The following is a 24,490-nucleotide window of genomic DNA, read 5'->3' as shown; positions in this document are numbered from 1 at the left end:
AATTTAATAAAAAATATAAATTTAAAAGTTTAAAATCTACAACATAACCACGTGTCCATAATATAAAAATAATATAAAAATCTATAATATAATTCATGGTCAGGCAAACTTATATTTTTAATTTTTAAATTATTAGATATTTTTAATTTATTTTTAATTTTTTATGAATAGACTACTTAACCAATTCGGTTTTAATCGAACCAAAAAAATCACAAACCGCACGATTTGAGAATTTCTCAAACCGTGTTGAATCGCACCCCTCAAAAATTGTCCGATTTGGTGCGAGTGATTTCCGTGATTTGACGATTTTTTTCACACGCCTAATTTTCGCTTCAATTTAACTTCAACAAACGATCAAAGTTTCTTACTTATATTTATTACTCTAAATTTCACATACATACTATTTTTTAGTCTAAGTTTCTTACTTGTTCGGGGTATCTTTATAGTAGAGGCCACAATTTCACATTTTGGGGTTGCTTTCGCGGATGAAGATTTTAACTTTTGAGTCTCTTTTAAGAGATCGTATTGCATGTGATCTTTAGCCATTTTTATTTTGTTTCCCTTTTTAGTGTGAACGTTGGCATGTCTCTTTACTTTTTAACGATATATACCCTAATTATTATTTTTTTTTTGGGTAAATGTTAGGCCTATCGACCATGGGTTTCAATAACCCTTCACAAGAGAGAGAGAGGGTGAAGAGTTTTCATTTATTTTTTATGTAATAAAAAGAAAGAAAAATGTATTTGAAGGGGATACCAAAACCATCGCCTGTGCCCAGAATCGACGTCTCTGCTGTCAAAAGTATTATTATTATTATTGCAAAAAGCATATGATATGTCTATTTCCTACACTTCCATCAGGAAAAGTAACAACGGCAGCCATTCACATCATTCGGTGGCTTTTAGCCTTCCTTCCTGTCATGGAACCTCCTGCTGCTGCTGCGGTTGGTCTTTCACTGTAACCCATGTTTGCTTAAGACATGCGAACATTATTTCTTATAAAAATATAATTTGAAATTTTAAGGTAAAATGTACTGATTATCTATCTATCTATCTAATTCAACCATTCAAGGCACCATAATTCTTCCTTACCAATTATAAGGATTTATTTTAGCTTTAAAAATTATATCAGTATCTACTCTTACTGTTAAGTAAGTAACATGGGTTAAAGTTTTTAAAATATCAAAATATCTCCCTTTATTTATTCCATCTCATTTCTCTCCCCCTTTCTCCAGCTCGACACCAGAAAAGAGTCTTTTCTCTTTCTCCCCATCTCTTTGTTTCTCCCTCACCAAACCCAATGATGAATATAAATTTTTCTTGGCCATTGTTGGGTGGAGTTTTGCTACTTGTACCCATTCTTTCACGCACGTATTGACATAACAGAAATCATAATAATTTATCAAAGAAAATATTACGATATTTTTATTGTCAAATAATCGTGTGAGGAGACACAAGACGCTTTCTATTTAAAAATGAATAATATTATTAATATATTTTTTTGTACAGTTTAAACTACACAAAGGTGTATTAATGATAAAAATATCTCTCATGATGAGCATGGAGACGCGAGAATGGATGACTTAAAAAGAAGATAATCAGTTGAATGCATATGGAGCCTAGTGAATCAAAATCAGATGATTCAATGTATAAGGTATTAATGAAGCCTCTTAGATTAAGTGGGGGCCAATTTCCTGTTTCCAGCAAGTGCTTGGAGTTGATAAGAAGGGGCACCAAATAGAAGAAAAGAAAAGTTGGACGAAGATTTCAGTAAAGCAAAACATATCCATTCTCCCATCACATATTCTTTGAAAAAGTTAAAGTTATGGCTCTACAAATACAAATTCACATCACATAGATATATATATATATATATATTCTACCAAACAAATCCCTCTAGTCATGCTTCCACACAGGTGAAATGCTTGGGATAGTAAGCCTGGATACTTATGTCTAGCAAATACAACGCTTATTCGACAGATAACAGAGGAAAGTCAGCAATTGTGCTTCATCGAACACTTTGCTCCATGAATTAACAAATATGCCGCAAAATCAATGCACAAAGAAATATACAGCAACTTAACTTCTCAAGAACCGAAAATGAGTTTAAAGATACTTCGCAAATATGCCCGTTGCTATAAATTTAAGGATGATGCGGAGCTGGAGGAAGAAAAATGTCCTGTCCAAATAAAATAACTATAATCTTTCGTTCCACAATCATGAAACTAACACAACTAATCTGCACCGTGGCCATGACAATGGAACTTAAACAGAGAATTCGAGTTTTAAATCACTTAATTAGACTGAGAAACCTAAAAGTAAAAGCTTCACCACACACAGAGAGGGAAGGTAGAAGGGGCTCACGTAATCAAACGGCGACTGGAAAAGGGGATGAAGAAAATCGGGGTTTGCAAGAATGGGGAAGTTTTCCCTAAACCCAAAATTTCTCTCTCAACGAATTGGGAAGGTAAGATGGGCGACTGGAGCAACAAAGAATCGCCGGCGGCTCCTCGAACGGCCGCTGCCGGTGGAGGAGACGCGGTCACGCACGGCCGCTGTTGGTGGAGGAGATGTCGGAGGACCGAGGTCGCTGCTGGTGGTGGACCGACGCACGCCGGAGGCGGACGACCTACGGACGGCCGGAGGTGAAGGAGACGCAAGTCGGAGGTGGAGGAGACGCGGTGTAAAGAGAGAGAGACTAGGTGAGGAAGCAGCTGAAATTTTGGACAGACAGAGAGAGATAGAGAAGGTGAGGGAGAAGCCGAAATTTTGGGCATCAATGAAGGGTATTTTCGTCATTATCTCTTCTGCACGTCACCATAAGTGTGGCAGGTCGTAATCGTGTCGTATTGAGACATACGTATAATACGTGTCAGGCTAATTCAAACACGATCCGTTTAATAATTATGTCAAATTCTTTAAACTCAAATACAACACGATCCGTTTAACCCGTTTAACTAAACATGTCGTGTCGTGTCACATGTTAATTTGTTTAACCCGTTTAATTTAAATATGTCATGTTGTGTCACCTATTAAATGTGTTATTTCATGTATAATCGTGTTAACGAGTTTAAATCAACTTACTAATTCTTTTAATTAAACGTATCATTTTATATATAATCGTGTTAATGTATTCGGGTTAACCCGTTAAGACGTTTAATTAAACGGGTCATTACATGTCTAAATGGGTTAGATGGGTTGACCCAGCTAAGAGACAAAAATAATCATATCATAAATGAATTATTTCGTTTATGACCTAAACCTGATTAACTCCAATCCTAATTCGCTTACATTCGTGTCGTCTCATGCAATCGATTCTTGTCCAAAATTACCAGCCCTATGTCACCCTGTGCGTGAATGAATGAAGTAGCAATTTCGTGAAAGTCATAATGGCTAGGGTTTGTGAACACTAACGGCAATATATATATATATATATTTAATTCTTCTGGTTGGGTGTAAACACCATGTTAGAGTCATGATGGCTACTGGTTGGGTGTAACACCGTGTGACAGTCATAATGGCTAGGGTTTGTCTATATATATTTAATTCTTCTGGGCGAAAAGAGATATGTAAAGGTATGATGATCATTTTACGTTATTATTTAACAATGTGAGATATTTTTGTAATTTCTCAAAATATAGTGAGGTCCTTGAATTATGCCCTAGATTAGGGGAGGTTCCTGCGATTTACCCTATTTATAATAAAAAATAATTCTTGTTGTATATAAATTATTTTGATAATGATCGAATTATTTCTTCAAAAATAAGTAAAAATGTTTTTATTTATTTAAAAGTACTTTTAAGTTGTTTCGAAAAACAATCATCTTTTTTTTTTCATTAACCTAATAATAATAATATCAATGATAATAATTACAAATCTTAATTCTTTACATTAGATTATTTATGTAAATTATACATCAAGTCATATTGTCATGTGTTTTTATTAATGAGTCATATGAAAATGACATGTATCTCCTCACTCGCTCAACTTTTAAGAATAATCATTGGTATCTAACTCCCAAATCCTTATATGGAAGAATTTGATAACGATATTTATTTGCATCTAGTCCAAATAACCTTCTACTAGCTTGAGATTACTAAGCGTGAGAGTAATTAGAGATAGCTCAAAATATCTCGATTCACCTCATATCTAGATAATCTAAAGTTTACATCATCTTTGTTTCACTCACATTCTCTCAAAAAATCCAATTTTGACATTATTTCCATCTAGCCAGGCTTACCTAAGATAATTGAGCATGGGAGTATTGGCGATAAACTCCGAATATCTCGACTCACCTCATCTCCGAATGATCTAGGTCCAATGTTATCTTTATCTAGCTCGTTGGATTCACTTCCATCATGAGAAAATAATCAAATTTAATTATCTTTAGGACAATAAGTCAAAGTATCTTATCCCATATTGCCTATATAAAAGTATAGAACCCCACAAGTAAATCACAAAACTCATAATATTCACATACATTCATTCCTCATTTATCATATTAACTTATGTATCGAAAATTATACTGAAAGAATTAATCTCACCATTTTTTCTTGGTGCTCAAATCGAGACAACGTTGTGGTGATTAGTTCCAAATACCATAATCACAATCTAATATTGAAAAGGATGATAAAATGTATTTTTATGTAAAAAAAAAAATTTTACCCAAAAATGTTTATGTCCAAATAAAAAAGAGCAAATTTGCAACAATCTCAAGATTTGAATAAGAAACATTCGTGGGCCAAGGAGTGAGAGAATCATCCAATTCATATATAGTGGGCCACAACCTGGCCCATATTGCTGCAAGCGCAAGTTAAGATGGGCCCGCAATAGGGCCTAATTACTGAGTGATGAGATCATTATGTTGGTTATAGGGCCAGTACTGAGAAATGAGATTTTGGGCCCCGGCCCGTAGATTGCAACATATAAGTACTGGGTATACTCGTTGATCACTCCCATGTTTCAAATCCTGTAAGATTATATATATATATGTGTGTATAATTAAATTGTCAAATTTAAAAATTAAACCGAACTAATATATAACTTAAAATCAAATTGAAGTGATAATTTTGATTTAACGAAAATATTACCCACTTCTACTGATAATAGTTAACCCTAAATATTAATATAAATTATCACTATAAATATTAAAAATTAAATGTGCATTTTTATTTGCTAAATATATTACATCGGAGATTGTAAACTACGTCGGCGGGGGCGTTTGTCCGGACTTGAACACACGAGCGTGTTCCCAACTTCCAAGAGGGGGCGTGGCCAAACGCATCGCAACGATCCCCTCTTCCCGAGCCTCCAAGGCGAATACAGACATGCCCGCTCCGGTCACCCCGCTGTCATCTACCGAGTTCGAAGGCTTCGTGGGTCCCACTTTGATGCCCCTCCGGCCAGCATCACGGAAGGATTCGAATCGTTCATTTTTTTAGATTTATATACGCTTTAATTGTGGGTCACGGGTAGTGAATAAGGTCACGTTTGGCGCTACATTGCAAATTAAGTCCTGTGTTTTTATTTAAAGGTGTCCTTTGAAAGTTGACAAAATAATTAAGAAAATAAGTTTATTAGAGCATCTCTAAAGGGGAGCGTCATTTTGAAGTGCTAAATTATCTATTTATAACTTTGAATAATATTATAGCATTTTTAAAAAATAAATCTGCTCAAATGACAAGCGCCAAAATAGAGTATCATTTAATATTTTAATATTTTTTATCAAATTTTAAATTCAAATAATCAATTTTTATAATAAAAGTTGAAATAGAGTAGTCAGAAATAACAGTTGGTTGTAAAAATGATACCCCAAGAGAATTGTTACCATTTTGCAACCTCACATGGCACCTCTATTGGAGTTGTTGATTTTTAATTCGGGTGCCATTTTGGCAATTATAAAAATAGCACCCCAAATACCACTCCTCATTAGAGATGCTCTTAGAACCTCTATGCTACCTTACAAGTATCGATATTTGGCCCCCACAGGCATAGTACGGATGGTTCACAGGGTAGAAAATTATACCCAATGATGCAGGTTCGAGTTATAGTAGCCGCAGTATGAGAATTTTATCCTCTTGTGAAGGTGGTTCCTTGTGGGCACTATGCACTATCCTCCTATCTTGGGGGCCGCCGTGTTCCGTAATTAACCCCTCTCACATGTGTGGAGCAATGTGTGGGGGGCCTTTAAGGTGAGGGATTTCACATTTTGCACCCAAGTATCGATATTTGAGGTCCTTGGAGTTATTTTAGTGAATGACTTGAGTTCTCAAATTCGAATTTATTCTCTGCGCAATAATTATGGATTAGACTCAAATTTATTTTCCCTATTAAAAATTATAGAACCGAACAATGAGAGCTCCCGCAAGGAAGAACATTCCAAATATCAATAATTGAGAGTATTTTATATAACATAAATAGTATTATATTTTAATTTGGTAAATACTTCATTTTAACGATTTATATTTATCCTTTTGGCCTATCTGAAGTCATATATTTCTCATCAAACTATGTTAATATTTAAATTCATTTTCTTAACCCTTTTTTCTATTAATTAACTTAAAAAAATAATTTATACAACAAATAAAAGGTTTAAATTTGATAGTCTCTCTCTCTATATAACAATATATTCTAAAAAAAACAATAGACGTCGTTAACTTTTTTTGCTATGTAATATTATTTTTAAAATAATGATTTCTAATCATATTTTATAATCTTAATGGATAATTATATTGAATAAACTATTTAATATATTTTTACATTAATTTTAACAATGAGAGAGAGCCAAACAGGGCATAGAAGAAGTGAGTAAAATTGATCGAGTGGGACACTCAGAAGCCGCACTAACAGCGCCTCGACTGTCTCTGTTCTGCTCCTCGGCTCAGTGTCTCTTAAACACACCTGACTTTTATCGCCGCTTTCCTCTCTCTCTCTCTCTCTCTCTCTCTCTCTCTTTCTTCGGAGCATCCATGGCGATTCACGGAACGGTCATCTTTCTGGGTTTGCTCCTGCTCCTTGAAATGCATTCTTTTTCCACAGTGTCGGCTACTGGTAAGCCCTTTCTTTCTTTTCAGTTCTCCAGCTTCTCTTTTGCCATCCATTTATGGCAAAATAGCCAATTATGCATATGGGTTTGGCTATTACTTGTGAGTATATGAAACTATTCGAATTCTTCTTTTTCATTTTCTTGTTTTTTAGGATCGTTCTTGTTCGTTTTTTCAATGTAATTGGCTTAATGTATGGTTATCTAGGAGTTCTTTGATCTCTGGGGACCTGGGACTTCACATGGTGGAGTTGGGAATCTTGACATACAGTTTTATGGTGTATTTATCTGTTTTGTTGGATGCAAATGCAGATATATCCCCTCCTCTTTTTATTATCCTTTTACTTGTATTCCCTAGGGTTTGGTCTCATGCATTGGGTTTAGTTTGTGATATACTGCCATTCTGGGCACTATATGAAGGTACTTGGGGGTTACGAGTCCATAATGTTGATTTTAGATTCGAAAGATAAAACCCTACAATTACTTCTTTGTGTGTGCCTGTTTGATGACACAAGTTAGAGCAGTTATATCTTTCTTGTTGATTTAACCTTAAATCTTGTTTCACTTTCACCATGAAAGAACTATCTTACATTGTGTTCAGAAATGTTCTATGCATGCTGTAAATTAGGCAATTATAAGTCGGTTAAATTTGCTATCATGGAATAGGTAGCGTCATAGCACTGAAGCCCGTGAAACACCAAATAGAAACCCAGTCTGTGAATAGGTTGTAATTTTGTTTGGGTGGGACATTACAAACACTAATGTTAAAGGCCTTTGGCAATATCAAGATACTCTGAGATTTTCAAATTTCTTCTAGTTTTCTACTAATTTTGTCTCAAGAACCCTGTACCAGCTACTTGGATATATTTGATTTGTTCTTGATGGCATTTGTTAATTCACAATGTGATAATTCATACTTCCAAATCACCATAAATAAATTGATCCAACTTGCTGGCTGGTTATGCCAGAAGAGAGAACTCATGTTTGTAACTGTTGCAAATGCAAAATCGTGATTTATAACTGTGAACCAACTGCATTTTTCTTTCAATATGTTCTTAGAAGTAAGCCTAATGCATTAACAGAAAGAAGAAGAAAAGAAGGATAGAGGGAAGGGAAGTAAGCCTAATATAATTACGGCCTCTTAATCAATTTAACTTTTATGTTTTTGTTTCTTTATTTATCCAGATTGCCCCTTAGATTTGAGTGGGTCAAACTTCACATTGGCTGCCTCCATATGCTCCAAGAAAGAAGACAGAGCAAGGTGTTGCCGCTACATTAATGCCCTTGTTGCAGTATCTATTGCTCACTATGCAAATCTGACGAGCAACCTTGGGGTTGCTTCAGATCTACCTCAGATTTGCCTCAATTCCATTTCAGAAACCTTACAGCTATATGGGGTGACAAGAAATGCAACAGTTCTTTGTGGATTGGGGACCAGAATCCCGGTTAATTATGAGTGTCAGGGTCGAACAACTGTCACACAGATGCTTCAATCTCCTAAATTTGCAGATGTCACAAAAAATTGCAGGCTGCCACTTTCAGTGGAAAGTAATTGCAGAAAATGTTTAAATGCTGGTATTCTTTATCTTCGCAATTTGGTAGGGGCAGCAGATAATATGACATTGAGTACTTGCCGGGATGCAACCTTTGTTGCGCTTGCAAGCCAAGTTGATAATGTGTCAGCTGTCAACTTTGCGAGCTGCTTCTTTGGGGTTCAAGGGCTTATGACTCCTATAGGTATTGTTAAACATTGTCTTAGGTCCTTGCCTTCATGCCTTTAGATTTTAGATATCTTCTTGGTTATATTTTTCTCTTGATGCTCATATTCCATCCTTCTTTAGATTTTCATTTCTCTTCATCATTGAATTTGTTTACGTTGAGGTTTTAGGTATCTTCTATGTTAGATTTTTTTTTTCCTTGCAATGCTATATTCAATCTTTCTTTGGGTGGTCGTTTCACTTTATCATTGAATTTGTGTGCTACAATCCTTAATTCTTAGCCCACATAACTTTCATGTTTTATATCCCATTTTGTGGTTGTTCTCGATCAGTGTGATAATGCCGTCCACTTACCTAATAATAATAAAAAAATATGAGGAGGAATATTACTTAAGTTGGTATAAATGGACTGCTTAAGATGGCAGAATATATTTTCAGATCTTATCTAAGGTGAGGTGGGGGACAATTCTTGAGGGAACCTGATGGATGTAATAGACTTGATTTTGATCACATCTCTCTCTCTCTCTCTATAGGGTGGGAAGATTATTTTGTGTTTTCCAACTTGTCCATGTGTTGAGCTTGCTATTAGGAAGATGTATCAAGAAGCTGGCTCTGATTAAAGCTTGTAGATTTTTCTTTATCAATATAGTTGACTTCCTATTTCTCAGTTGGTGATGGCAATTCCACCCAAAAATCATGGTCCACCCTCTAATAATAGCTGTTTTGGCTTACCAAATATCAAACAATGCTCATCTGCCAATCAGTCCAAGGGCAGGGTCAGACTCCTTGGTTGGTATAAGATATAAATCTCCTTTACTCTTAACTCTTTCCTGGGCCAGCTTGTCAAGAAAATATATATAACCAGAAATGGGCTTGGTGTGTGGATAGATTAGAACACTCCACAGTTGGTATAGCATGTTAAATTTGATTTATCCTCTGATGGTTGCTCTTATCACTGGATTTCACCCATTTTCTGTTCACTTAATATTTGTAGGCAATGTCCCTGCTGTTTCATATCCATGTTATACCATTTAATTATTGATTTATTGCATTTTTAATGCTAGCTTCAGAGCCATCCCCATCTTTGCTTTCACCTGAAGCATCTCCTAGTCGTCCAGTTAATGCTGCTAGCCCAAACCAGCTCTCCCTGAGTCCATCTCTCAACAGAAAACACCATCACTACCATCTCACATTAGTTCCAGGTCTGGGCATAGTAGTTACAGCAGTTGCTGTTATGATGCTGGTAGTGTTGACATTTCTGATTCGTAGGAAAAGCCGAGAACTGGAGGATTCTGACAACATCAATAAGACATCTCAAAAACCCTTTGCTCGGCCTTCAAGAAAATTTCCAAAAGGTGGTGGGATTTTTGGTGTTTCTTGTTATGTTCTTTACTTTTGCGTGAGAAAATACATAACTTTCTTTGTCTTCCTTGTTCTGTCCTTTTATTTTGTTCTTTTGGTTGGGGAATTGATCCACATGCAGACCCATCATCTGCATTCCGAAGTTTCAGTTATAAGGAGACAAAATATGCAACAAATAACTTCAACACTGTAATTGGACAAGGGGGGTTTGGAACTGTTTTCAAAGCTCAGTTTAGTGATGGTTTAGTAGTAGCAGTGAAGCGGATGGATAAAGATACGGAGCAGGCTGTGGATGAGTTCTGCAGAGAAATAGAGCTCCTTGCTAGGCTGCATCATCGTCATCTTGTTGCTCTCAAAGGATTTTGCATCGGGAAACATGAGAGGTAATTCATTCACTTGCATACTTATAGATATGCCCATGTCTTGTAAAATATTTGTTTGGAAACTGAAATCTTCTTTTATTGGATGCCAGGTTACTCATGTATGAGTATATGGCAAATGGAAGCTTGAAGGACCACCTTCACAGTATGCTCTTCAATTACCCCTGTCACTTTTTTCATTGGATCTTGATCACTTAAAAGGGAACAAATTGGTTCTTTTCTTGTCTCTTGTTCCCACAGGGTATATTGAATCACATAACTTGTGTATTTATTTTGACAAGATATAAAAATCAGTCGCTTCTTTATAAACTTCAGTCATGATTCTATTCTGCCCGATGCATAGCTGTATTTTGATTCAACGAAATTAATACTGTGATATCTACTCCTCTAGTGTGTTTGAAATGTCTCGTTTGTTTATTTTCAGCTCCAGGTAGACCTCCTCTGAGTTGGCGGACTAGAATTCAAATTGCTATTGATGTGGCAAATGCCTTGGTAATTTGTATAATAATGCTCCAATCTGAACCAATTAACTTTTGTTTCAAAACCACTAGATTTGTTGAGAATCAAAATTTCATCTTGACCACTAGATTCATTGATATCCTGGCATGCAGGAGTACCTCCATTTCTATTGTGATCCTCCCCTATGCCATAGAGACATTAAATCCAGCAATATTCTGCTAGATGAGACTTTTGTTGCAAAGGTAATGGATCCAGTCAGTTGCCATTATAGGTTTTACTTTTTATTGTTCTGACCTCAACTACAATGGGTGAGAAAGAAATAATTTTTCCAATTAACTAAACATCATTAATTCAGATATTATTGCTTTTCTTTTTTCTTTTCCATCTTTTAATAGTCTGTCTGATTAATATATCTTAGCAGCATTGCCGTCAATGTGTTTGGATTAGTTCTCAATCAATTAACCCAACCCTTAATTTGTTTTACAGGTTGCTGATTTTGGCCTTGCACATGCTTCAAAAGATGGATCAATTTGCTTTGAACCAGTAAACACCGACATCAGGGGCACTCCAGGTAGGGAAGAAAATTGTTGTCACAATCACAAAATTCTTTGTACTTTTCCTGAAGGGATGCACTTAACTTTCAGGTTACATGGATCCTGAATATGCTGTCACTCGAGAGCTCACTGAAAAAAGTGATGTCTACAGTTTTGGTGTGGTATTGTTAGAGCTGGTGACCGCAAGGAGAGCAATACAGGACAACAAGAATTTGGTGGAGTGGTCTGAAGAATTCATGGCTTCAGAGTCGAGGCTTTCTGAGCTTGTGGACTCCAGTATTGGTGATCTATTTGACTTGGATCAACTTGAAACAGTTGTGTCAATTGCCAGATGGTGCACCCAGAAAGAAGGGAGGGCAAGACCCTCAATTAAGCAAGTCCTTCGGCTTCTATATGAATGTTCAGATCCAATACACAACAGGTTTATTGATGCTGTGGAAGATGAAGAGTATGAAGGAACTGAGGGGAGGAGACGAAATAGTAAAGAAAAATTACACAGAAGCGAAGCAATTTTTCACAGTGGGGATGGAAGGTGTCTTGCTTCGTCTTCAAGTACATCTAGGTCTTATTGCAGCAGGAGCTTTCTACTTGAAACTGGTTCTCCGCAATCTCCTTCTGCCATACCCTCTGTTTGAGGATTGCCAATCATCTGTTTTAGCAATTGATGTTTGGCTGGAAATTTTTGGGTGGAGCTTTAATGACGAAGCACAGTCGCATGCTGTCATAATTTATTCAGGTACTTATAGCTTTCAACCACATTGACTAAATTGAAGCTTTCTTTTATAGAGAAATTCAATTGACTTAAGGATGATTGTTAGCCATGGTAAGTTGAAAAAGAAATTAGAGAAGAAAGAATGAAGAGCAGGGATTTTTGTTTTTGGTTAGATGTTTTGAAAATTTTGGTGGGGAAGAGCTAGAAATATGTATCTGGGCTTATATTGTTAGGGGTGTAGAGCTACAATCAGATTTGTTTGTACCACCAATTTGAAATCTTCAAGGTTGTAATGAATTGCGATTTTATAAAGTTATGTTTTGTCTTTTGTTCAGCTGACACCATTAGCACCCATGACCGCATATAATAAGTTAACAACTCATTTCTTTTAAATTATAAAATGTATTGGCAGTTAGCAAAGCTGGTACTTTTTTGATATGATGACAATAGAATATTATAGCAAGGACAAAGCATGTCTCTGCTTCTGACAGTATCAAGTATTAGTGCATTCTGTACTTGTTTATCACTTCTAGAAATATGAAAGATGCATCTTGAGAAAGCAAACTAAATAAATTATTGTTGCATGTTATACAGATTCACTTTGAAATGAACTCGTCTTGCTTTATCATGAGAATATATAAGGATATGATCTTTCATACTGTTGATCATTCACTTTATTTTCTTATTGTTTCCTGCGAGGACTCCATTTTGGAGAGTAGATCTTGTGCCAGATAGGTTGTGTGTTCCATCCAAGTAAACACATAAACCTTCATGGCATCCCCAGAAGTGTAACACCCATCTAGCGTGGTTTTTGGCAGTTTGACTTCTTTGGTGCTTTGTATGGTTGTGTGAGTGTAAAACTCTGGTTTCCTTTGGATTGCAAAATATAGCCTTACAGCATCACAAAACTACTCTGATAGTTTGTGGTCAACTGCAAAATGAACTGGCATATTTCAGGAAATACATGAAACAAACCCTTATCCTTTTATTTTACTCACTAACATCTCAGCTTATCAAAATAATAATAATAATAATAATAGTCAAATATATTAGAAAAACATCTTAGGTCATTTGCCAATCACTTGTTTTCAATTTCCAGGAATATCATAGCTGATGAAATAGTAGTTGGTCTTGTTTTCCGATGGTCATGTTCATTGGATGTGTTGATCAAAAGTGAATTTCCTTTCTTTTTAGAAAATTCAGTTATTTGATTATATAGGTGAGCCATGAAATGACTCGCTAGTTTTCAGGTACAGCTTTTAAAACTTTTTTTGGCAAGTGGCCAATTCTAGTCCAAGGCAGTCACAAGTTTAAAAGAGACCTACAGTTATTCAACCAGCTTCGAAATTTTTAGTTCTCTCCCATGAATACTGTTAGAAGTAAGCCTTATAAAAGCAGGCCTACCTAGGTAGCGAATTCTGTTGTAACTATGTTTGAATCCAAAGTAAAGAAATCATATTGTTAATCCTGATTTGGCCCTCATGAGTAGTTTCTCTGTCCAAGTATCTTCTTTTGATCATTCCATCCACATCAAATTAACATCATCTTTCACCGTCTTTGTGATTTTCACCTTTTCCAAACATACAAAGTTAGCCAAAATATCATCTTTAGTGCAATATGTGTAACTTCCAAAACTTGTCAATTGATTTCAATTTTTAGCTTCCTTACATGGACCAGAGTACAGGTTACTCTGAACTCTGTATAACAAGGAACATTGAATCCTCAATCAAATATCCAAGGTCGGTACCCCTTACAATGGAGCGTTTAACTTGTCCCAACGTGTCCTCTGTTTGCTCCTCCCCCTCCTCTCAATTGGCACTGCAGCTGGTACACATCTACATGAACTTCACTTCTTCTCTGGATGGTCTCTGCATGTTCTTGATGGCTTCAGTGCATTTCTCTCCCAGTCCCACTTAAAATAACGGGAGAAAATGCCTGACCATGTTGCCATATATCCAGAAAGGTCTAATGCACCTCCATACAACCATACAAAATTTCTTGGCTTGTACAAGCACGCCTCTGGCTGGTGCCTTGCTTTGGTTGATTGTAAGTGTTGTTGACATTGGAACGTAGCCATAAAGTGAGTTTCAACAATAATGGCATGCCTTGCCAGCATGATGGCATGAACATGTCAAGCTGGAAGAGAGCTAAACTCTTCTCATTGTAACAACAAACTTATGGGGTGCACTCATTCAGAAAACAGATGAAGCACCCATATTGAATGTATTAAAAACTTAGGGTTATGACACTCTGAGAGATTACGATGGTCATGGAACTCATGCACTGTCAGCAGCTGCTGGCAGTGGGGAGCTATATGCTGAGTACTGCAGCTATGCCAAAAGGAACAGCCATTTGTATTGGCATCAAAGGCCTGGCTGGCAACATGCAAGTGTTATTCCTCAACAATGCAGTGTCTAGTGACTCTGGAGTGGATCAAGCTACAGTTGATGGTGTTCATCTCTTGTCACTGTCATTAGGGGTCACAGAGACACCATTCAATGATAACCCAATCGTTCTAGGAGCTTTCTCAGCAATGGAGAAGGGGTTTTTTTGTCTCTTGGTCATCTGAAAATAGAGCCTTCATGCTTATGCAATCCTCAATGGAGGGGAAACCTTGATTTGCAATTTTGCTGCTCAAGTCACACTTGGAGATGGGGTCCTTACAGTTACTAGGAAGTCTGTCTATCCAGAAAATCTGTTCATCTCAACGATTCCTATTTACTTTGGTCAAAGAAATAGAATTAAGGAAACCTGTGACTTCTGTTCCTTAGATCACAAGGATGTTGATGGATCTTCTGTGTCTTCAATTCAGAGGGCCAAGTTTTTTATCTTTCAGTATTAGTTTGATATGTACAAATGCCAGAACTATAGTGCAGCTCAGATGCTGGCCAGTCTCTCTGACCTACTGATTTCAAAATGCCTTCTGTGACATTGATACCAAAGAGTATGATTTCAAGATGGAGACCAAGTGAAGGATTGCATAATGAAATCTGATAACCCAAGAGTACCAATTTCCAGAGTTGCTTGCTTCTCCTCCCAGGGGCCTGAATGAAGGGCTCCAAAGTTGCTTCGGATAATACAACTGTCTGGTACCTCCATGGCATCTCCTCCCATAGTAGGCATTTCTGCACTGGTAAAAGCTACCCATGGACTGGAGCTGCTGCTATCCAATCTGCCAGGGCTTGTGTATGGCATAATAAAGGTACAAGATCATGTCAATTTCCTTTGTGGGTTTGAACCATACTAGAGAAGATCCAAATTGTCACAAGAACATGATTTTCTTTTTCCATGTGATATATTGGATCTCAATTACCTATCCTTTATGGTTCTCTTAATTAGTTATACCTTCAAGAGGGTGCTGCCGGCGTTATGGATTCGAGATCCAACTTTGCGCAGCAGCCAAGGGCTCCCTTAGGCATGAAGGTTCTTGTGCAGATGAACACAATCCCTTTCCCTGAAAATGCAGCACAGCTGAGTCCAGCTGAGAATCAAGATTGATTTTGGAGCAGAGTCCGTGGCAGCCATATTTGTAAGAAGTCCTACGGCTTCTCCATTTACTCCTTGTATGAAAAATTCTCATCCGGTCATCCCTATATGAATCTTCTTTCCCAGCCAACTAAATTTAAAGGTGATTTTGATTTTCATCTGCCATTTTTAGAAGAAGCCAATCAATATTCCAGTAAAGGTAGCTTATATCGTTGGCATTTGCTCATCTCAGGACCATTTTCTCATTTCTGGTCACCCATTGACATTCTGCTATTATGTGCAGTTGCAGATGGCATTTTACAAGCAGCCTGGCCTTTTTGCTATTGGAATCTGAGAACAGTTGCTTCTCTTTCTTGCAAGTTTGCCGATGCCACTGAATAATCCAGGTCTAATTCTGATTAGGGTTTTTCTCTTTGTTAGACAGATTGTTGCTCCAGGATGGTGATAATGGTGGATTAAGCATATGGGTTTGGACAAAAGCGGCAATCATTCTATTAATAGTATTTGAATACTTCTATTTAGTATTTATTATTATTATTATTATTATTATTATTACTATTACTCCCTTCATTTCCCAAAGGGTTGGATGATCATATTTGAACTGTAATATATCCCACCATATCTTCTTAGGATAATGCTACACGAACGGAATAGTAAACAGAAAGTTAGACAACTCTAACAAAATTACATATCTACCCCTTAAGGCAAAAGACAAGTTCACCCTGACCTCTGACTCTCACTTTCACTCTCTCCCTCTGTCAAAACCGCCCTCTCTCAAACCAATCCAGTCTTATCTCTCCCCCACTCTCTCTCTATCAAAGCCCACTCTTATCTCTCCCTCTCAAACCCGGTTGCAGCGTCCGCCCCCCACACAGTCGCTCGCACCGCTGTCACCGTCACCCCTGCCACCGCTGCTCGCACTGCCGTCGCCCAAGAATGGCGCTATCGTCGTCGCCCACCATCTCCCCCACCAAAACCGCTCGTCGTCGGCCCCCCACTCGCATAGCCGTCTCCTTCGCCAACACCGCGAACACCTCCCACCGTCGTCATTACCTCTATCACCGGCCACTGATCACCGTCGTCCCCCACACACCGTCGCTCCGACAGCCATCGCCGGCCCTCCGCCCCTACACAGTCGCCTGCCCCACCCCCTCCGTCGCCCACAGAAACCCTCCACCCCCACCCACCGCCCCCTTTGCATACATTTATATATTTTTTATATATTTATATCTTTTTATTTTTCTGCTTTAATTTTTCTATTTTTATATGTGTTGGTGAAAATTTGGTTGTGAATGTGGAAAATTAAGAAGAGATGATGATTTTAGTTTTTGTAATTCTGAAAATGAAAAATTTGTTATTTGAGTGTAATTTTTTTAAAATTTATGTAATTAATTTAATATTAGGAAATTTATGTAATATAACTAATTTTATTTTATGAAATATATTTTAAAAAATTAGATTTGTCATATTTCAATCCTGAACTAGATTGAATCCTCACAATCAATTAGGTTTAAAAAACTGCTACAATGATTGTGCAAATGATCCCTTAAATATAGTCAGCTCATACATGGCACTGAGAGTCAATTTGTTGAAGCCTCCAAGTGACCAACACAAGAGCTTTCATCTAAAAACCAAATTACAGGTGAAATTACGAGTAAGCGAGATCAAGAACTCAAGTTGAAGCCTCCTGAATTTCAATTTTTCTTTTTATTAAGTTTTGATATATAATTTTCATTATAGTGATTTTGATTAAATATTGTTAAATCTAACCTTAAACTGTTACGCTTAAACTTTTAATCAAATTTTGATAATTTTTTTAAATATATTACATAATATAAAATTAATTATTTTACATAAATTTTATAATATAAAATTAATTACATAAATTTTAATTTTTAGAAAACTAAATTTACAAACAAATAATAAATTTTTAATTTTCAGAATTATAAAAAGTAAAATAATTACAAACAAAATAATATTTAACATTTTCATCTTGCTCGTCAAAGTCTTCAATCATATTCTTATTCCGACTACCACATTCGCTACCAGATAAATTTCATTTTTTGACAATATCATATAAATTTAATATTCTATAAACCCAAACCAGAAACTCCTAACACAATCCAAAAATCAACCAAGTAAAAAGAAAAAAAAAATACAAATCTATGTAAATGTATATGCGTCCCGCCAGGGGGCGACCCGGTGAGGGCGGACAGCAGCAGCGGGTGGCCATCCGAGCAGCGATGAGGGGCCGGCGGTGTGATAGGTGCAGGCGGTTGCTCGCGGCGGAGGGAGGGGCGATGACGGGTGGGGGCGCGGCGGTCCGAGCGGCGCTGTGGGGGGGGGGATGGCGGTTCGAGTGGCGTTGTGGGGGGGATGGCGGTCTGAGCGACGCTGTGGGGGGGGGCGACGGCGGTCTGCGGCCGGTGGTGGGGGTGACCTGGTGAGGGCGAGGCGCTGCGACCGGCAAAGGCAGGGGCAACAGCGGACGGTGCTCGCGGCGGGGGGGGGGGGGGCTAAGGCGGATGCTGCAACCCGCGAGGGTGGGTTTGAAAGAAAGAATGGGGGAAAGATACAGCGATTTTGAGAGAGAGAGAGGGGGGGTTGAGAAAGGGTGGTTTTGAGAGAAAGAGTGAGAGATTTGAGAGAGGGTGGTTTTATTCTTCGGTGGATTTGAAAATGGGCGGGCCAAAAATTAATTCAAAAATATTTGGGTGGGTATTTTAAAACATGTCAATCTCTCGCGATATTTTTGTGTTAAAATATCGCGAGAAGTTAGAGTTGTCTAACTTTCTGTTTACTATTCCGTTCGTGTAGCATTATCCATCTTCTTAAGTGCTGTGTGCTATGTTCAATGGTTTTATAGAACAGGAGATAAGAAAGTGTGAAAGAAACAAGAGTTCATCCACTTCCCCATGTATCATAGGCTTTAGAAAACCAAAAATGCAAAAAATTTTAGGGGCTGTTTACTTGTGGAAAACTGAATTAGTGTTTCAAAAAAAAAAAATCACAAAATATAAAATTACAAACTGATTTTAAATTGATTTTTTTTTTCTAAATTAGAAAACAAAAAACAAGTTTTTTGTCTTCCAAATTTGTGTTGAAATTTTTTTAATGTTTTCTGATATTTTTTTTGTTAAAATCTTATCGTGTTTTTCACTTTTTTTCAAGGAAAACACAATTTTCCCTTATATAACCCCGGCTTTGAATCTTGGTAGCATCCACATCTACACATGACTGTTGCACAAAGCTTTTTCATGTCTTCCTTCACCATTCATCCTTTGTCTGTGCACAATTGTTGAACAGTTTGAGTAATTGATCGTTGCAAAGTCGAGCTTTGCTTCTTCCTTCGTCGTCCATTGTCGTCGTGTGTCGTCGACCTTCGCCGTCCTCTCCTCTTCCTCCATCGACCACTCATTTTAGCTTTGTAGGTCCTTCGATGCCGATTGTTACAAATCTGTCACTATGAGTTGATCATCGCAGACCCTTCAGCTTCCTCTAGCGACCCTTTTCTCTTCAGCTTTGTAGATCCTTTGCTGTTTAATCGTTAGAGATCTGTTGCCGAGCTTTGCTGTTTCCTTTGCCGCTGATCATTGCAGATCTGTTGTCGTGAGTCATCGATTGTCACCGTGACTCGTAGAATCTTCAGATTCCTCCAACAGCCTTTCCTTTTCAACTTCATTGGTCGTTGCTGATTCCCTCTTTTTCTTTTTGTGTTTGTTTTCAATTGTGAGATTAATATGAAGTTCAAATAAGGATTGATTGAATTTGTTTGGATGTTGGTGTTTGCTTTTTAATGGGCAGCCAACGTCTCTTTTGATGTTTGTTTATACTGTATTCCCAATTTTGTTGTGATTAAAAGTTAAAACATAAATCAATGTTAGTTTATTTTTAATTTTTGTTCAAGTAAAAAAATTTCTAATTGTGAACATGTTCTTTCGTTTTCTAAACTCTAAAATTAATTTCATATTTAATAAAAATGAACTCAAAAAATAAAACATAGAATCAAGATAAAAATTAGAGATGAAAAATAAAAAAAATCTTATAAATAACCTCTTACTATTCTTTTATTTAAGTAGAAATTCTAAAAATTACCCCCAAAATTAAAGAAAAAACAAGAAAAAGAGAAAATACTTAATCATCATGAAACCAGTTACACGTCCAAATTTACTTGTCAACACAATGTGAATTTAAGAATTTTATCACTTTTTTTCCATAGGCATGGTCTAACAGTTAAGATAATACACTTATTAATTCCAAAGAGTCTTGAATTTAGTTATATAATCGATACAAGTCTCATGTTTAAATCTTATCACTAAATTTTATGATTTAACCCCCTATAAAAATCTTACGACTGAACTACAAGGCCCCCAAGGTGAGACCTTCTAGTCCCAAAGAATTCTATCGCTTTTATTGTTAAGAAATAATTTTTTTATTAATAATGTTTGTTAATTAATATATAAATAAAAAAATTTAATAAAAATATTTTTTAATTATATTTATTAAATTTATCTAATAATTTTTAAAAAACAAATTGAGCGACTTCTTATCTAAATTTTTTCAAATAAATTTATCATAATCTTTACACACAAAAAAATAACACATTTTTTTAAATATATTTTAAAACATTTAATAAATAATTTAATAAAAATTTTAAAATACTTACCAACTTTATTTTAACTATTTCATATCTTAATCAAAAAAATATTTTAATCTTATCTTGATACAAATTTATCTCACTCATTTTAACATACTTAGTTTTCCATCTCTATAAAAGAGAAAGGTCATGTAAGATAATTGATGGTCAAACATAAAAATTGTTTTATCTTTTAATATAAATTCTAAACAAAAGCTGAAGAGCTAAAATTTAGAACTAAGTGCAGGTGCTGCTGAAGGATCATCAGGCAGAGCTGACACAAAAATGGACTATCTTCTGGGTAAAGAGATTCATATGCATACCCAATATATAACCCAGCTGCTAGTGCAAAACACGTAAAGAAGAGACAACCTAGCGGGGATTACTTGGTTATAAACCATTTATTTACCTCTTATTAAGGTGCATAAGCTGCAACAATAGGGCTCCTCACTGCATGCTTGCCATTGACCTCATTCCACGTTAGACACCCATGGTTCACTATGTCATCACTTTCTAGGTTGGCATCTCCAACGTTAACCTCCACTGTCATGGTGAAACTGGCCCTGCTGTATTTCCCGGAAAAGGCTACTGTCGGTGGCTCCACGGTGACTTTCATGCCGGACGGAGCTTTCAGCACCGCCTGGTAGACTGAGCCACGATCTGCTACATTTGTCAGCACCCTGTTGAACGTGTAACTCGTAGTGTTGGTGTTGTTGAGGATGACCATAAAAGAAGGATAGTTGAGGTCAAGGCTGGCTTGATCACAGCTAACATTTGATCTCTTGGTGATGACTTTGATCTGCTTTGTTGTGTAGTTCATTCCACACAAGTAGTTGACGTAGTCCTCTGCTTCTATGTCATATACAAGTCCTGGGTCCATGGCCTTGCCAGGGGCTATGTGCCCTGCCCCATAGTCAAGAGGAGTCCCAGCAACTCCCGTGGTCATATCTATGATTGACCCATTGGTATTGTCAACAACATATGCTGTGGTCATCATGGCTGATCGAATGGCAGCCGGGCTCCAGTCCTTGTGGACTGCTTTCAGCAGCGCTGCCACACCAGCAGCATGGGGGCACGCCATGGACGTGCCAGAAACAATCGCGAAATCACTGAGCAAGTAGTCATTCCCGATAGGTGCAATTCCTCTGTTAGGTGCCCATGCAGCTAATATGTCTACTCCGGGAGCCAGTATATCCGGTTTCAAAATCCATGGCGATTTAAGGTCCGGTCCTCGGGAGGAGAACCACATCACCATGGGAGCAGGCGTAGAACCCAGCACTGTTATCTGAAACTTCACACTGACAGTTGCATTCTTCGTTTTGATTAGGTAGTCTTTGATCAAATCTCCATCTTTCCGAGTCACTGCCACAAATGGCAGATAGAAATCTGCTGGGCGGAGAAAAATTTGGGAGTCTGTACTGAAGATGGCTCCTGCAGCCCCTGCTCTGCTTATTTCATATGAATTAACTCCTGAATTTTCGTCGATGAAATCGCAGAATACATACTTCCCCGTAACCTCTTTAGGGTCGAGAGTGTAGTCATCGCAGATTTCTTTGCTTCTGTTTCCATTGCCGAAGTATATGGGAACTCTGGAAACCAACAAGTTTTCTGGGTAGATAGATTTACCTCCGACACTGACACCGACAGTTAGATTGCCATTGCCAAGTGTGATATCAGCAGCATAATCGCGATCAATGGTCCCGGCTCCAACAGTAGTGATCCAGGGGGCTCCGTTGTGGATGGTATAGCCATGAGGACCGGCATTTCCAGCTGAGCAAGCCACGAAGATCCCCTTCTCCATGGCAGCAAAAGCTCCCACTGCAATCGGGTTTTCGTCGAAAAGAGTCTCAGAGAAACCCAAGGACAGAGACATGATGTCGACACCATCAGCCATGGCCTGGTCCATCCCAGCTAATGTGTCTGTCGCAGCAGATTCATATGTGTCATTGAGAAACAGTACCTTGTACATGGCAAGCCGGGCCTTGGGTGCCATCCCGGTTGCTGTTCCCTTGGCATAGTTGAAGTAACTGGCATCCCGAACAGGACTTCCAGCCGCAGTGGACGAAGTATGCGTCCCGTGTCCTTCATAATCTCTTGGAGAATCATAGTCATCAGTCGTGGATATGTTCAGGCCTCTTTCCTTCATCCCCTTGCTAAAATACCGGGCTCCAATGAGTTTCCGGTTACAGTAAGAAGAGTTGAACTCTACTCCAGATTCACACCCCCCACGCCATCTCTCTGGCACTGGGGGCAAGCCATCATCTCTGAAACTCTCGCTCTCAGGCCAAATTCCAGTGTCAATCACGCCAATGATCATGCCATCGCCAAAATTGGCTCGGGGCCATAATCCAACATGCTTTTCCATGCCAAGGAACTTTGGGGTATGCGTAGTGTGAAGCTTCCCAAAGGTATCAGGGAATGTGGCAACATGACCAGGCATTTGCTCTACCTGCTCCAGCTGAGACTCAGATAGCACAGCACTGAAGCCATCCAAGACATGATTGTAGGTATAGAGATGGATTGGAAGAACACCATTCAGCGAAGAGAGCGATGAGAGAATTGACATGTACCAATTATGATGATCCAAGAATAGAGCAGGCATTGCTGATTTATCCATATGGATAATGTATGGCCTTCTATCATCTGCAAGGACAGCTGAGATACCAATTGAAAGGAAGAAAACACAGAGGAGCTTGAAAGAAAGGAAGCATTCCATTGTTTCCGAATAACAAGTTTTTCAAGTAATCAGCAAAATGAAATTCAAATTAATATAGGTTCCCAAGCATGTAGCCCAAACAAATCTCACGATGAAACCAACAGGTTACAGAATAAGTCAGGAAATGGTAGCCCCACTGAATCTTGTTTCAACATGCATTACCAAACAGACATCTAGCTACTATATATTCCATATGGCCGGCTGCAGATACTGCATACATTGTTATGTTCACCCAAAACTAAGTGTAGGACCAATTAAATCATTTTTGGCAACAGGGATAGCTGAGGAATTTGGATTTCCTCCACTGGCATACAACCTAATGGATCACATTATAAAGCCATCATGAGCAGTGGCGGAGCCACCTGAGGCCCAGTGGGGGCAACTGGGCAGATTTTTTTTTTTAAATTTATTTTTTACAATAATTTATAATTAAAAATAAAAAAATTATATTATATTTTACTACTAGAAATAAAAAAATAAGTATTGAAAAAAACAAGTATATAATGGCCTAGTAGTAACCATGACAACATTTTTTACTCATAATTTTATTTTTTTACAATGATGATGCAAATAAAACTAAGTATTAAAGAAAATTGTGAAACAAAGAAAGCAAACATGGAGGAAATTTAGATTGAAGAAAATGAACAAATTAATAAAGTAAGTATTGAGCAAATTGGTGTTGCACAACTTTCTATGGATCCCAGGCTAAGAACTACAATAATGGATTATAATGTTAATTTTCAAGATCAAATTAAAAGAGTCTACTTGTAAAGAGGTCTATGTCAGTCTCGAAATCAATACGATTCATTCCAGCTTGATTCAATGAATTTGGTGATTGATTGGAATATAGTATAAGCAAAGATGTCTCATTTTACTTATACTGTTATCTTTTTAAAATAAATAATGAGAAACAAGGAGATATTGATTCTTTTATAAAAGAAGGGTTCAATAATTTAAAAAAAGAAATAGACTTTAAGTTCATGTTGGAGATACTAACAGTACACACAATTAAATTCGAAACAACTGTGAAACCTTAATGAATCAAGAGCAAAATATTGAGATAGTTTTTTTCAGACAGTTAGAATAAATATTGTGTGATTATCAAATTCGTCTAAATGCATCAATTAATTGTGTTCGACTTCTTCTACGGCAAGAACTAGCTTTTCGTGGTCATGACGAGTCTAAAGATTCAAATAATCAATGAAACTTTCTTAAATAATTGCAATTTCTAGTATGAAAAGCTGTAAGAAACAATTGTAAAAAAAAATATTTTAATATTATCATTATTATTTTATTTTAAAATATTTTTTTTTATTTAAGTTCGTCCCCACTGAACCAAAATCCTGACTCCGCCCCTGATAATGAGATACTCTACATTGGTACCAACAGTCTTTTACCATGTAACCCAGAATAATCATACAGTTCA

At 37.2% G+C, this 24,490-nt stretch overlaps 2 protein-coding genes across 6 annotated transcripts; one reads left to right on the top strand and one right to left on the bottom strand.

Annotated features, from left to right (window-relative positions):
• The first annotated feature begins 6,857 nt into the window (after positions 1-6,857).
• LOC127793034 (probable receptor-like protein kinase At1g49730) lies at positions 6,858-16,649 on the top strand. 5 transcript variants are annotated; one of them, XM_052323786.1, is made up of 11 exons: positions 6,858-7,049; positions 8,227-8,778; positions 9,824-10,114; positions 10,243-10,504; positions 10,594-10,646; positions 10,926-10,993; positions 11,113-11,202; positions 11,447-11,531; positions 11,605-15,428; positions 15,566-15,854; positions 15,996-16,646. In XM_052323786.1, exons 1-9 carry the CDS (start codon positions 6,968-6,970, stop codon positions 12,147-12,149), a joined length of 2,028 nt encoding a protein of 675 aa, XP_052179746.1. In that variant the 5' UTR covers positions 6,858-6,967; the 3' UTR covers positions 12,150-15,428; positions 15,566-15,854; positions 15,996-16,646. The 5 variants fall into 5 exon arrangements, with proteins under 5 accessions (XP_052179746.1, XP_052179749.1, XP_052179748.1 ...); XM_052323789.1 differs by having other exon boundaries at positions 9,830-10,114; positions 11,605-15,854; positions 15,996-16,649; XM_052323788.1 differs by having other exon boundaries at positions 11,605-15,755; positions 15,996-16,647.
• Positions 16,650-20,515: 3,866 nt separating this feature from the next.
• LOC127793033 (subtilisin-like protease SBT1.7) lies at positions 20,516-24,490 on the bottom strand. Its single transcript, XM_052323784.1, has one exon. It carries the CDS (start codon positions 23,062-23,064, stop codon positions 20,764-20,766), a length of 2,301 nt encoding a protein of 766 aa, XP_052179744.1. The 5' UTR covers positions 23,065-24,490; the 3' UTR covers positions 20,516-20,763.

This window comes from Diospyros lotus, unplaced genomic scaffold (assembly GCF_014633365.1).
Source record: "Diospyros lotus cultivar Yz01 unplaced genomic scaffold, ASM1463336v1 superscaf1, whole genome shotgun sequence".
In the NCBI taxonomy this organism is placed as follows: Eukaryota; Viridiplantae; Streptophyta; class Magnoliopsida; order Ericales; family Ebenaceae; genus Diospyros; species Diospyros lotus.
Note: the sequence above shows the minus strand (reverse complement) of the source record. Positions and strands in the feature narration are given on the sequence as shown.